Source organism: Symphalangus syndactylus, chromosome 6 (assembly GCF_028878055.3).
Source record: "Symphalangus syndactylus isolate Jambi chromosome 6, NHGRI_mSymSyn1-v2.1_pri, whole genome shotgun sequence".
Taxonomy (NCBI): domain Eukaryota; kingdom Metazoa; phylum Chordata; class Mammalia; order Primates; family Hylobatidae; genus Symphalangus; species Symphalangus syndactylus.
The window spans coordinates 36,178,407-36,190,928 of NC_072428.2; the positions used below are offsets into that span (position 1 = coordinate 36,178,407).

Sequence of the window (12,522 nt, forward strand, 5' to 3'; positions counted from 1 at the left end):
CAACCCTTTCTCCCATTCCTTGCCTAATAATTTTTACCCGTCTGCCTAAAGAGCTCTCGGCTCATACTTTCACGACACCCTCATATGCACTCTCACAAGCAAACTGTACTTCTGATATACACTTTGAGATATCATAGTTAAAAATACATGCAGTCTTGTAATTGGTAATGTATGTCTGTCTTCTCTACTACAATGGAGGATGATCTTCTGTTCACCAAGTGCTAAGCTCACAATAGAGGCTCATATTAAGCATGTTAGTAGAATGAACAAACAAAATGGTTGGCATAGTTTGCTTGTTATAATCCTGGTTAATAAATAGCCACTGAAAGGCCCATCTGCTACCTCCTCGGAGAAATGTTTCCCAGTTCCTCCAGGGGGTTAACACTTTCCCACAGGCTTTCATGTAGTTTTATACACTTCTGTTAGAATATGACATAAGATGTACTATTATTTTATATTTCTAAGAATTTTTTTAAATGTTTCCAGTTATAAGTAAAATAGGATCTAATTTTCGGAGATGTTAAAATACAAAAAAAGAGTAAATTTAAGAATTGAGAAATGTGGCATTTTCCTGACTGCCACTTTCTCTGCAACTCTCTTCAAGGGTAAGAGGTAACTTTGTGCCCCAACACTAAGCTTTTGACCGTGAAGCAGAGTAGTAGGTGATGTATTAGTTGATTGAATGAGAATCCTGGTAACGTTATTAAAACCAAAAATAAAGAATGGAGCTGTTTCAAACAGTCATGCTAAGGAATTTCCAGCAATAGACTGAAGAAGCCATTAGGCAGCTAGGATCTTCTAATCTCCAATCTCTACTTGTATAATGGAATAGTGGCATGTCCAAGAGTGAGAGGCATTTGGGCAGCAGATGAGAAGGATCACCAGATTGTGCACTTGATGAGGGCTGACACCATGTCTATCTTGCTCCTTACTGTATACACATTGCTGGTACAAAAATAGCCACTCAATCATACACGTTGGATGAGCAATTAAAGGATCGAAAAGAAAAGCACTTAGATGAAGGAGGCAGTGTAGTACAGGGAAAGGGAACAGGATTTAGATTACAGGTCTTCAGCTCTCCCTGTAGTTCCTTCTGAATACCCATAACACAGAGCAAATCACCTAATCCTAGTAGCCTCAGCTTCATCTATGAAATGGTACCAACATCTGTTTTCCTCCCAGGGTTATTTTCAGTGAAATGAAACAAGACCAGTGAAAATGGTCTATGAACTGTTCAGGTACTGCAAAACACAGGAATGCATGGACACTTGTGGGGAAAGAGGGAGGTTTGGGAATGAGAAAGTGACAAGAAAAACTACGAGAGGAGTGAGAGTACCTGAGAACACAGGTGTAGACAGGGGGAGTAGAAACACAGTGGGCTACAAGAGGGATGAGAAGGGCAGGGGTGAGATTTGATCATGCTGTGAAATTCGAGAGGAGGAGATGACTGACACACACAGTGAGGAATCAACGCTGGATAAGCATGGGGGGTGGGTGGGAAGAAGCTTTTGCCGTGCACTGTGAGGAGGCGCAGTGACATTTCAATCTAAGGAGAGATGTGAGGGGTAAAGAGAGGCCTGTTATTAGACTTCATTAAACAGGGATGGTGGAGGCTAAGACATCTCTAGAATCAACCGCTGGCAGGGAGCATTTCTACTTGTAGTAGAAATGTTAAGTAGAATAGTTAGCTTCTCTCTGATTGCACTCTCTCTCTCTATTAAAAATGGAGACAGGATGGGCGTGGTGGCTCACGCCTGTAATCCCAGCACTTTGGGAGGCCAAGGTGGGTGGATCCTGAGGTCAGGAGATCAAGACTATCCTAGCTAACACAGTGAAACCCCGTCTCTACTAAAAATACAAAAACAAACAAACAAAAAACTAGCTGGGCATGGTGGTGGGTGCCTGTAGTCCCAGCTACTCGGGAGGCTGAGGCAGAAGAATGGCGTGAACCCAGGAGGCAGAGCTTGCAGTGAGCCAAGATTTTGCCACTGCACTCCATCCTGGGCAACAGAGAGAGAAGAGACTTGTCTCAAAAAAAATAAACAAAAAACAAAAAACATGGAGACGGTGCCTCTGCATTTTAAAATAAAGAGATATGCTTTAGTTTGCCCTGGAGAGTGTGGCAAAACCAAAGCCAATCAATTTATGACAGTCACATAGTTGACAAAGGAAACAGGCCAGGGCCTGGATGTCTAAAAGAACATTTACTATCCTCACATTGTAAATGACTGACAAAGTTAAATGTGAATGATTGGATTTCCATTAATTTCAGTTCTGCATTTGATTGTCACCCGTAACTCCAGTTACGGGCATTCCTATTGTAAACAGGCTAAATGCCCCAATCAAAAGACACAGACTGGCAAATTGGATAAAGAGCCCAGACCCTTCGGTGTGCTGTATTCAGGAGACCCATCTCATGTGCAAAGACACACATAAGCTCAAAATAAAGGGATGAAGGAATATTTTTACCAAGCAAATGGAAAGCAAAAAAAAAAAAACAAAAATAAACAAAAGCAGAGTTGCAATCCTAGTCTCCAATAAAACAGACTTTAAACCAAGAAAGATCAAAAGATACAAAGAAGGCCATTACATAACAGTAAAGAGATCAATGCAACAAGAAGAGCTAACTATCCTAAATATATATTCACCCAATACAGGAGCACCCAGATTCATGAAGCAAGTCCTTAGAGACCTACAAAGAGACTTAGACTCCCATACAATAACAGTGGGAGACTTTAACACCCCACTGTCAATATTAGACAGATCAACAAAACAGAAAATTAACAAGGATATCCAGGACTTGAGCTCAGCTCTGGACTAAGCAGACCTAATAGACATCTACAGAACTCTCAACCCCACATCAACAGAAAATATGTTCTTCTCAGCACCACATCACACTTATTCTAAAATTGACCACATAATTGGAAGTAAAACACTCCTCAGCAAATGCAAAAGAACAGAAATCATAGCAAACAGTCTCTCAGACCACAGTGCAATCAAATTAGAACTCAGGAATAAGAAACTCAGTCAAAACCACACAACTACATGGAAACTGAACAACCTGCTCCTGAATGACTACTGGGTAAATAACGGAATTAAGGCAGAAATAAAGATGTTCTTTGAAACCAATGAGAACAAAGATACAACATACTAGAATATCTGGGACAGATTGAAAGCAGTGTGTAGAGGGAAATTTACAGCACTAAATGCCCACAAGAGAAAGCAGGAAAGATCTAAAATCGACACCCTGAGATCACAATTAAAAGAACTAGAGAAGCAAGAGCAAACAAATTCAAAAGCTAGCAGAAGACAAGAAATAACTAAGATCAGAGCAGAACTGAAGGAGATAGAAACACAAAAAACCCTTCAAAAAAATCAATGAATCCAGGAGGTTGTTTTTTGAAAAGATCAACAAAATAGATACACTGCTAGCCAGACTAATATAGAAAAAAAGAGAGAAGAATCAAATAAGATGCAATAGAAAATGATAAAGGGGATATCACCACTGATTCCACAGAAACACAAACTACCATCAGAGAATACTATAAACACCTCTACGTAAATAAACTAGAAAATCTAGAAGAAATGGATAAATTCCTGGACACATATACCCTCCCAGGACTAAACCAGGAAGAAGTCAAATCCCTGAACAGACAAATAAGAAGTTCTGACATTGAGACAGCAATTAATAGCCTACCAACCAAAAAAAGTCCAGAACTAGATGGATTCACAGCCAAATTTTACCAGAGGTACAAAGAGGATCTAGTACCATTCCTTGTGAAACTATTCCAAATAATAGAAAAAGAGGGAATCCTCCCTAACTCATTTTATGAGGCCAGCATCATCCTGATACCAAAAACTGGCAAAGACAAAACAAAAAAAGAAAATTTCAGGCCAATATCCTTGATGAACATCAATGTGAAAATCCTCAGTAAAATACTGGTAAACCAAATCCAGCAGCACAACAAAAAGCTTATCCACCACGATCATGTGGGCTTCATCCCTGGGATGCAAGGCTGGTTCAACATAAGCAAATCAAAAAATGTAATCCATCACATAAACAGAACCAAATGCAAAAACCACATGATTATCTCAATAGATGCAGAAAAGGCCTTTGAAAAAATTCAACAGCCCTTCATGCTAAACACTCTTAATAAACTAGGTATTGATGGGATGTATCTCAAAATAATAAGAGCTATTTATGACAAACCCACAGCCAATATCATATTGAATGAGCAAAAACTGGAAGCATTCCCTTTGAAAACTGGCAGAAGACAAGGATGCCCTCTCTCACCGCTCCTTTTCGACATAGTATTGGAAGTTCTGGCCAGGGCAATCAGGCAGGAGAAAGAAATAAAGGGTATTCAGCTGGAAAAACAGGAAGTCAAATTGTCTCTGTTTGCAGATAACATGATTGTATATTTAGAAAACCCCATCTTCTCAGCCCAAAATCTCCTTAAGCTGATAAGCAACTTCAGCAAAGTCTCAGGATACAAAATCAATGTGGAAAAATCACAAGCATTCCTATACACCAACAATAGACAGAGAGCCAAATCATGAGTGAACTCCCATTCACAACTGCTACACAGAGAATAAAATACCTAGGAATACAACTTACAAGGGATGTGAAGGACCTCTTGAAGGAGAACTACAAACCACTGCTCAAGGAAATAAGAGAGGACATAAACAAATGCAAAAGCATTCCATGTTCATGGATAGTAAGAATCAGTATCATGAAAATGGCCATACTGCCCAAAGTAATTTACAGATTCAATGTTATCCCTATCAAGCTACCAACGACTTTCTTCACAGAATTGTAAAAAAACTACTTTAAATTTCATACGGAACCAAAAAAGAGTCTGCATAGCCAAGACAATCTTCAGCAAAAAGAACAAAGCTGGAGGCATCACACTGACTTCAAACTATACTACAAGGCTACAGTAATCAAAACAGCGTGGTACTGGTACCAAAACAGATATATAGACCAATGGGACAGAACAGAAATAACACCACACATCTACAGCCATCTGATCTTTGACAAACCTGACAAAAACAAGCAATTGGGAAAGGATTCCCTATTTAATAAATGATGTTGGCAAAACTGGCTAGCCATATGCAGAAAGCTGAAACTGGACCCCTTCCTTACACCTCATACAAAAATTAACCCAAGATGGATTAAAGAATTAAACCTAAGACCTAAGACCTAAAACCATAAAAACCTTAGAAGAAAACCTAGGCAACACCATTCAGGACACAGGCATGGGCAAAGACTTCATGACTAAAACATCAAAAGCAACGGGAACAAAAGCCAAAATAGACAAAAGGGATCTAATTAAAGAGTTTCTGCACAGCAAAAGAAACTATCATCAGAGTGAACAGGCAACCTACAGAATGGAAGAAAATTTTTGCAATCTATCCATCTGACAAAGGGCTAATATCCAGAACTTAAACAAATTTACAAAGAACTTAAACAAATTTACAAGAAAAAAAACACCCACCCACTCATTTAGTGGGTGAAGGATATGAATAGACACTTTTCAAAAGAAGACATTTACACAGCCAACAAACATATGGAGAAATGTAAATCAAAACCACAATGAGATACAATCTCATGTCAGTTAGAACGGCAATCATCAAAAAGTCAGGCAACAACAGATGCTGGAAAGGATGTGGAGAAATAGGAACAGTTTTATACTGTTGATGAGAGTGTAAATTAGTTCGACCATTATGTAAGACAGTGTGGCAATTCCTCAAGGATCTAGAATTGGAAATACCATTTGACCCAGCAATCCCATTACTGGGTATATACCCAAAGGATTATAAATCATTTTACTATAAAGACGCATGCACATGCATGTTTATTGCAGCACTGTTCACAACAGCAAAGATTTGGAACCAACCCAAATGCCCATCAATGATAGAGTGGATAAAGAAATGTGGCACATATACACCATGGAATACTATGCAGCCATAAAAAGGATGGGTTCATGTCCTTTTCAGGGACATGGATGAAGCTGGAAACCATCATTCTCAGCAAACTAACACAAGAACAGAAAACCAAACACCGGATGTCTCACTCATAAGTGGGAGTTGAACAATGAGAACACATGGATACATGGAGGGGAACATCAGACACCAGGGCCTGTTGGGGGGTGGGAGGGGCTAGGAGAGGGATAGTATTAGGAGAAATACCTAATGTAGATGACGAGTTGATGGGTGCAGCAAACCATCAAGGCACATGTATACCTGTGTAACCAACCTGCACATTCTGCACATGTACCCCAGAACTTAAAGTATAATAAAAAAAATTTAAAAAACCTGACCCCATGAAGACTGCTATTGAGAAGGTGTTTTTGCAAGCTTAAAAAGAAAACACATTTGCTCTGGAGATCCAGAGGATCCCATTTTTCTGTTAAGCAAAAGGGTTACCTTTGTGTCATTAGCACAACTATGAAAATACAGGCTGTGGAGGCTGTTCCAAGCCTGGTTCAGAGCCACACACAACAGCCTACTCATCAAGTGCCATGCTCACATTCCCAGGGAAAACAAACACAAGTGGTATAAAAACACTCAGAGAAGGTGGCTTTGAGTAGTTTGTCCTAGAAAAACAAACACAGCTTGGTGTGCAAGAAAGATGGCAGACAATAAAACATGTTCACCCTTCCAACAGTGTGCGGTAAGACTAAATATTTACTTTAAAACAATACTGGATTCAGTGCCTTTTATGAGGAACAAAACACTCTTCTGGAATAATATAAGGGATCTCACTCTGACTCTTCTAGAACAGAGCAGAGTTCCAAATGGCCCAGGGTGAGGCTCCTGTGGCAGCACGAGGTACTGGAACAATTAACCCAAGTTCACCGGAAAGTAAGTTAACTACTATTTGTTGACTAGTAAAGGCAACAACTGGCATCTGTAACTCTTAAACTAGGAGAGTAGCTCAGAATTACCGTGGTTTGACAGGGGTTTGCTGTCAAACCACACATTTGGATTACACCCAGAAGACCCTGACTTGCTGGGTCTAGAGTTTGTTCTGGATTCAAATCTACACACCTAGTTATCCAGATGAAGAATCTGCCCATGGAGTAGAACCTATCTATAGAATACTGTTTTTCTGAATAGGACCTATGCCTCAGAATTAAGTTCTCACATCAGTTTTTAAAGTTCTTTTGATAGCATTACTGGTGGCAGAAGAGGTAAAGAAAATAAAAGATTACAAAACACGTTGTGGTCTCCTATGTTAGGGTTTTTAAAAAAATCAAAGATTTCCAGAAAAGAAAGAGAACTTAGGAGACTACATATTAATGGGGGCAGCTACCAGTTACTGAGCTAATAACTAAAGTCAAGCACTGTACTAGGTATGTCACATGCCGACCTTAAAGAGAAATGGTTCCCTTGAGTAAACTAAGGCTCAAGCTGGGAATACCATGGCAAAAACTCCATGCGAATGACTAATGTGAGGTACTGGCTCAGTTTTCTAGTTGAAGGAAGACAGCCTTTTGAAGTTGGTTTCCATTTTAACGGCATGCTGTGGTCATGCAGGTTGCTTTCTGTCTGGCTTGAACACATTTATCAATGGGCTCAGGCTGGGTGGTGAACTCCTGGGCAGCAAGCCTTGCCTCAGAGGCACCTTAGTACCTTTCCATACCTCAGGCTCTGCCTTCTGAGCTTCGGCCTTCACTTGGTCACAGCTGTGCATCAGGGTGCCTATATAGACATGGCTGATGGGGGTGGGGGATGAGGTACCTCTGCCTCTACTCTGATCCTCTATCTAAAGTGCAAACGAGCCCACCCACTGCTTACTTAAAACTCATTGAGAGGTGCCTAATAACTTCAGGAGGAAGCCTGGATGCTCACCCCAACAGCTCAGACACTGCGATCTGACCCCTGACTTTCTTCGATGCCTTCTTCCTCCCTACTTCTGTCCCCTCTCCACCCTTACCTCTCCTCCATATCCAAGCCATAGAGACACTAATTACACCAACCTACTGAGAGTTCAAAATATACCAAGATCTTTCTCCTTAACCTTTGTGCAAATTATTCTCTTTGGTTAGAATGCTGTCATCTCTATGCATTCTCCCCTACCTAGCATCCATTAGATGTCACCTCCTCCAGGAAGTCCTTCCTGCCCCCTTTTTAAAAAAGTTTTCTGATTTTCAATATCTGATGAGCTGTCCCCTTTTTCATCCCTCACTAAGAGTGAGCTAGGTGCTCCCCCTAGATATTCCCACTACCACCTCCTCCCTTTATCTTAATAGTCATCATGTTATAGCAAAATTGTTTGTTTCTCTGCTGTCCCAGGGACTGAATGTTAAGTTGTCAGTCACTGCTTGCTCTGCTGTTGAACCCACAGTGCCCAGGGCATAGCTGGCACGCAAACAGTTGTTGAATTGAATGCTGGTTGGCAGCATCTCCTAAACTCATAATCATGTATATTACAATGACAGAGCAGCTACCTACATATTGGGAAGCCCTACATTTCTTTTCTTCCCCCTTCTTTCCTTTTTGCTTTTTTTCCCCACCCTTAAAATCAAAATTTTCAGAAAGAGGAAGAGAAATTAACATTTTAATAAGCACTTCGTATACTGCAAGCATTGACTGTGGGCCAATACTGAGATGTAAATACTATCACCCTCATTACACAGATGAGGACACGCAAGCTGAGATTCAAGAACTTACCCAAAGTCACAAAGCCAGTAAGTGTCCAAACTGACATTCACACCCATGATGCTAAAGCCTGTGTCTTTTTCTTTATAATGTGCTACTTCTATTTGTTCAGCACAGGAGGACTCCAGGCTGTTCAGAAGGCAAGGATGGTGCTTCCTTTCCCGATGCTACTGCCCTATGTCTGTACTTACATTTGCTGTCAGCTGGGTGGTCAAAGCTGAAACTTTCTCCTGGGAGGCATCCAGTTCCCGCCGCAGCTTGCGAATCTAAAGATGACAAGGGAGAGGGTTACATGCTTTGGGAGTCCATTTCCAAGGTAAGCAGGGTCAAATAATTGACAATAGTTAAAGAGGAAATCCAACCAGAAAGCTGTTCCTTACCTCTGACTGGCATTTTTCTTCTGGCTGTAAAGAAAACATAAAGGAAATTAGACCAGTTAAGGATCAAAGAATAGTGTAGTCCAGCCTATCGGGAATACCATATTCAGAGAGTTGCATCAGTCTGGGAGATTTATTAGTTTCTTTTCTGGTGTATTTCTCTGGAAAAACTGGTTCAATTAAATTGACCCATCAGAAAGGCCAAATACAAACAGCTTATGATTTTTAAAAATTAGGAAGAATGAGAACACCCCTCCACATTTTGGTTGTGAGGAGCCACCCTGCTCCCCAGGCGGGGATGGTGATAGGTAAAGTGCTCAGAAGAAGATATGTGATAAGAAGGCCATGAGTCAGATTTAGTAAATAAAAATACAGGAGGCCTAGTTAAATTTGAATAGCTTTAAAAAAAACAAAAAAGTCTAGGGCTGGGCATGGTAGCTCATGCCTGACATCCCAGTACTTTGGGAGGCCGACGTTGGTGGACCACTTGAGGTCAGGAGTTGAAGACCAGCCTGGCCAACATGGTGAAACCCATCTCTACTAAAAATACAAAAAAAAAAAAAAAATTAGCCGGGTGTGATGGCATGCACCCATAATCCCAGCTACTCAGGAGGCTGAGGCAGGAGAACGGCTTGAACCTAGGAGGTGGAGACTGCAGTGAGCCGAGATCACACCACTGCACTCTAGCCTGGGCAACAGAGGCTACCCGTCTCAAAAAATAAAATAAAATAAAGGATCTAATATGTCCCATGCAATATTAGGGACATATTTATACTAAAAAAATTTTTGTTGTTAATCTAAATTTCACATTTAATTGAGTGTTTTGTATTTTCTCTGGCAACCCTGTCTAGGGAGCAAGGAAGACTGCTCCTGGGTTAATTCTGCCCCATTTTCTGCCCTCCTCTCACTTCCCTAGGACACTGCAGTGGGAGCATCAGGGTAGAAAGACCTCAAAGTGAGGGGGGTTTGGGAGCCCATATCAGCCAGCCCAGTAACTCCACAGGTTGTGAGGATAAATGTGGCCTTCATCTTCGTGCTGCCCCATTTCAAGGACCCCAATTACCTGTGACCCTGTGAAGTAAGCGTGAACTCTGTTGCCCCTTATTGGCTTCCCTCTTTGTCCCTTACATGCTGGCTCTGTGTCTATGGTGACACAGGTACCTGCTAGCCAGAAACTATAAGACCCTCTCTCCTCCCATAGGGGGAGCCCACATGAATTGGGGAGCCCGCTGCAAGAGGAACCTTTCTTTCCCTCTCCTCTAGTTCCCACAGGGGCTCATAAAGAGGAACCCTCCTCCTTCCTGGAAATGTTGAGTGTTCCTGACCTTCTCTCTACCCATCACTCTACCCAGGGAGGGAAGAGTGACTTGGAAACCAGATAGGTGAGTGAATATCAGTAAGAACTCTGTTTTGTCCTTGGGTCCTCGCTAAGTGTCCTAATCCAATTTTACTAGGGATAAGCCCATTATTCTTTAAAAATCAGCATCTGACCCTGATGTCAACATCTCCATTAGTTCACAACACAAAGTGGGTATGATTCATTAGAACTTGCAGGGCACATCCATCAGCTGGAGTAGGTGGGCAGCTGCTTCCTGTCTGATCCGCCTTCACCCTATGTTCCCCATTGTCCTCCCTCCTGATCCTGCCCACAAGTCCCCTCTTCTAGGTTGGCTCCTACTAGCAGCAACCAATTTTTAAATACACGGAGCCAAGTGTATTTAATCCTTGCAGAAACTCCATTAGGTAGGTTTGTTTGTATTCCTTCTGAGGTTCAGAGAGGTTAAATGTCTTGTATAAAGTCACACTGAACAACCTCCTTATCTAAGAAATGCTTTCAGGAGAAGGTTGGAAGATGTCCTCAGAGATGTCACTCTTCCCTCCCAGATAATATTCATTCGTCTTTGTCTGTCCATCCATCCTCACTACCACCACCTATCAAATACTTACTGATTTCCTACTGTGTGCCCTACTGTGTGCCAGACACTATTTTTAAGAACCTAAGATAAAGCTGTGAACATGACCAAGTCCCTGATCTTGTGTTGCCTGCATTCTGGTAATAACAGCTAGCATTTATTGAATGCTTACCATGTGCCAGATACTGTTGCAAGCACTTTACATTCATTATTCATCTAATCCTTACAACAACTCTTTGAGGAGGTACTAATACTATTGCTTTCTGTTTTGTGTATGAGGAAACTGAGGCACAGGAAGGTTCAGTCATTTGTCCAGGGTCACAGCTGGTAAGGGGCAGAGTTGGGACTGGATCTAAAGTAGTCTAGCTCCAGAGCCTATGCATATTCTCTTGTACTTTTACTACAGCTACATTCTCATGGGGGCTTTCCAGAAATAAGCCCCAAGTTCAATCCAAAGGGTACAAGTTAATGGTGAGAATGTAACCACTATATAACATTCAGAAGGCTGGCGGAGGCTTGTTAGCAGGCTTAGCCATCCACATAGGACCAGCCCTACTTTGAAACACTTCTATCTACAGGCCCTAACAGCCCTTCCCCATGCCTCTGCCACTGTCTGTCACTGTGCCCACCTGTCTCTGGGGTTGGGCCCCCATTATCAACAGCAGCCTAGAGAAAGCATGTGCTTTGTATCTTGCCCCCCTTGCTGCTGTTCTGCACATCTGGTAACACTATGTGAAGCTGCTAGCCTCCATCCATCCAGCAGCTCTCCTGGGAACTCAAGTGTTTCCTACCAAACAAGAAAGCAAGTCTAATGCCAGAAGTGGCCTTTGAGATTTTCTCTACTCCAAGAGCTAGTCATAACTTTTCCATGGCAATCATTTAGCACTGTGTAATCTTTTCTTTCACTGATAATTAAAATTGCAAATTTCATGCAGAATGAGCATTCTTGAATATTCGTTATAGAGATTTCAAGGAAAGAATCTACTGTTATCCAGTAAGAGCCTTTAAAACTCTCAGCTATTAAGCAGGCTCCTTGGTCTGGGTCTGTGGCAACTTAACATTTCAAAGATCTCTTTTCAGACAACAAACAAGAACTTTATTCACCTTAACATTTACAAAGGTGCCTGGAGCATGTGTTTCAGAATTTCATGATCACCAAGAAGGTAATAACAGATAAAGGACCACACCTCAGTGCTAGGTGGTAGCAGAGTCTAGCCAGACTTGTAGTTTTTCTTGAAATTAGTAGACTGCACCAGCATAAAAACATTCAAGTGATAGGCTATTTTTTTTAAGTCTGCAAAAGCAACCTATATTCTCAGAGAAGGCATACTGAGGACAGCAAATGGGAGCCTTAGACTCCATGACTCATGGAATGTCAGAGATTGTAGGGGCCTGAGAAGATCACCTTGCTCGGGTTCCTGATGCCAAGGGCAAAACTGGGGAGACACTCTGAATAACCAGATGACTTGTCCAAAGTCACATGGTGAGAAGAACGCTATGATTACGCCTCGGGTCTCTTGTTATCCAGATAAAAATGGAATTCAAAAGTATTATTATTAGGTCTT

At 41.5% G+C, this 12,522-nt stretch overlaps 1 protein-coding gene across 8 annotated transcripts in view; it reads right to left on the minus strand.

Moving 5' to 3' along the window:
- NAV2 (neuron navigator 2) overlaps positions 1-12,522 on the minus strand; it is a 782,645-nt gene that overhangs the window by 44,567 nt on the left and 725,556 nt on the right. For all 8 annotated transcript variants that reach the window (XM_055282148.2, XM_055282147.1, XM_055282146.1 and 5 more), the window contains 2 exons: positions 9,048-9,071; positions 8,859-8,933 (listed from right to left, as the gene is read on the minus strand). In XM_055282148.2, coding sequence (XP_055138123.1) covers positions 8,859-8,933; positions 9,048-9,071 — 99 coding nt within the window. The remainder of the gene's footprint in view (positions 1-8,858; positions 8,934-9,047; positions 9,072-12,522) is intronic.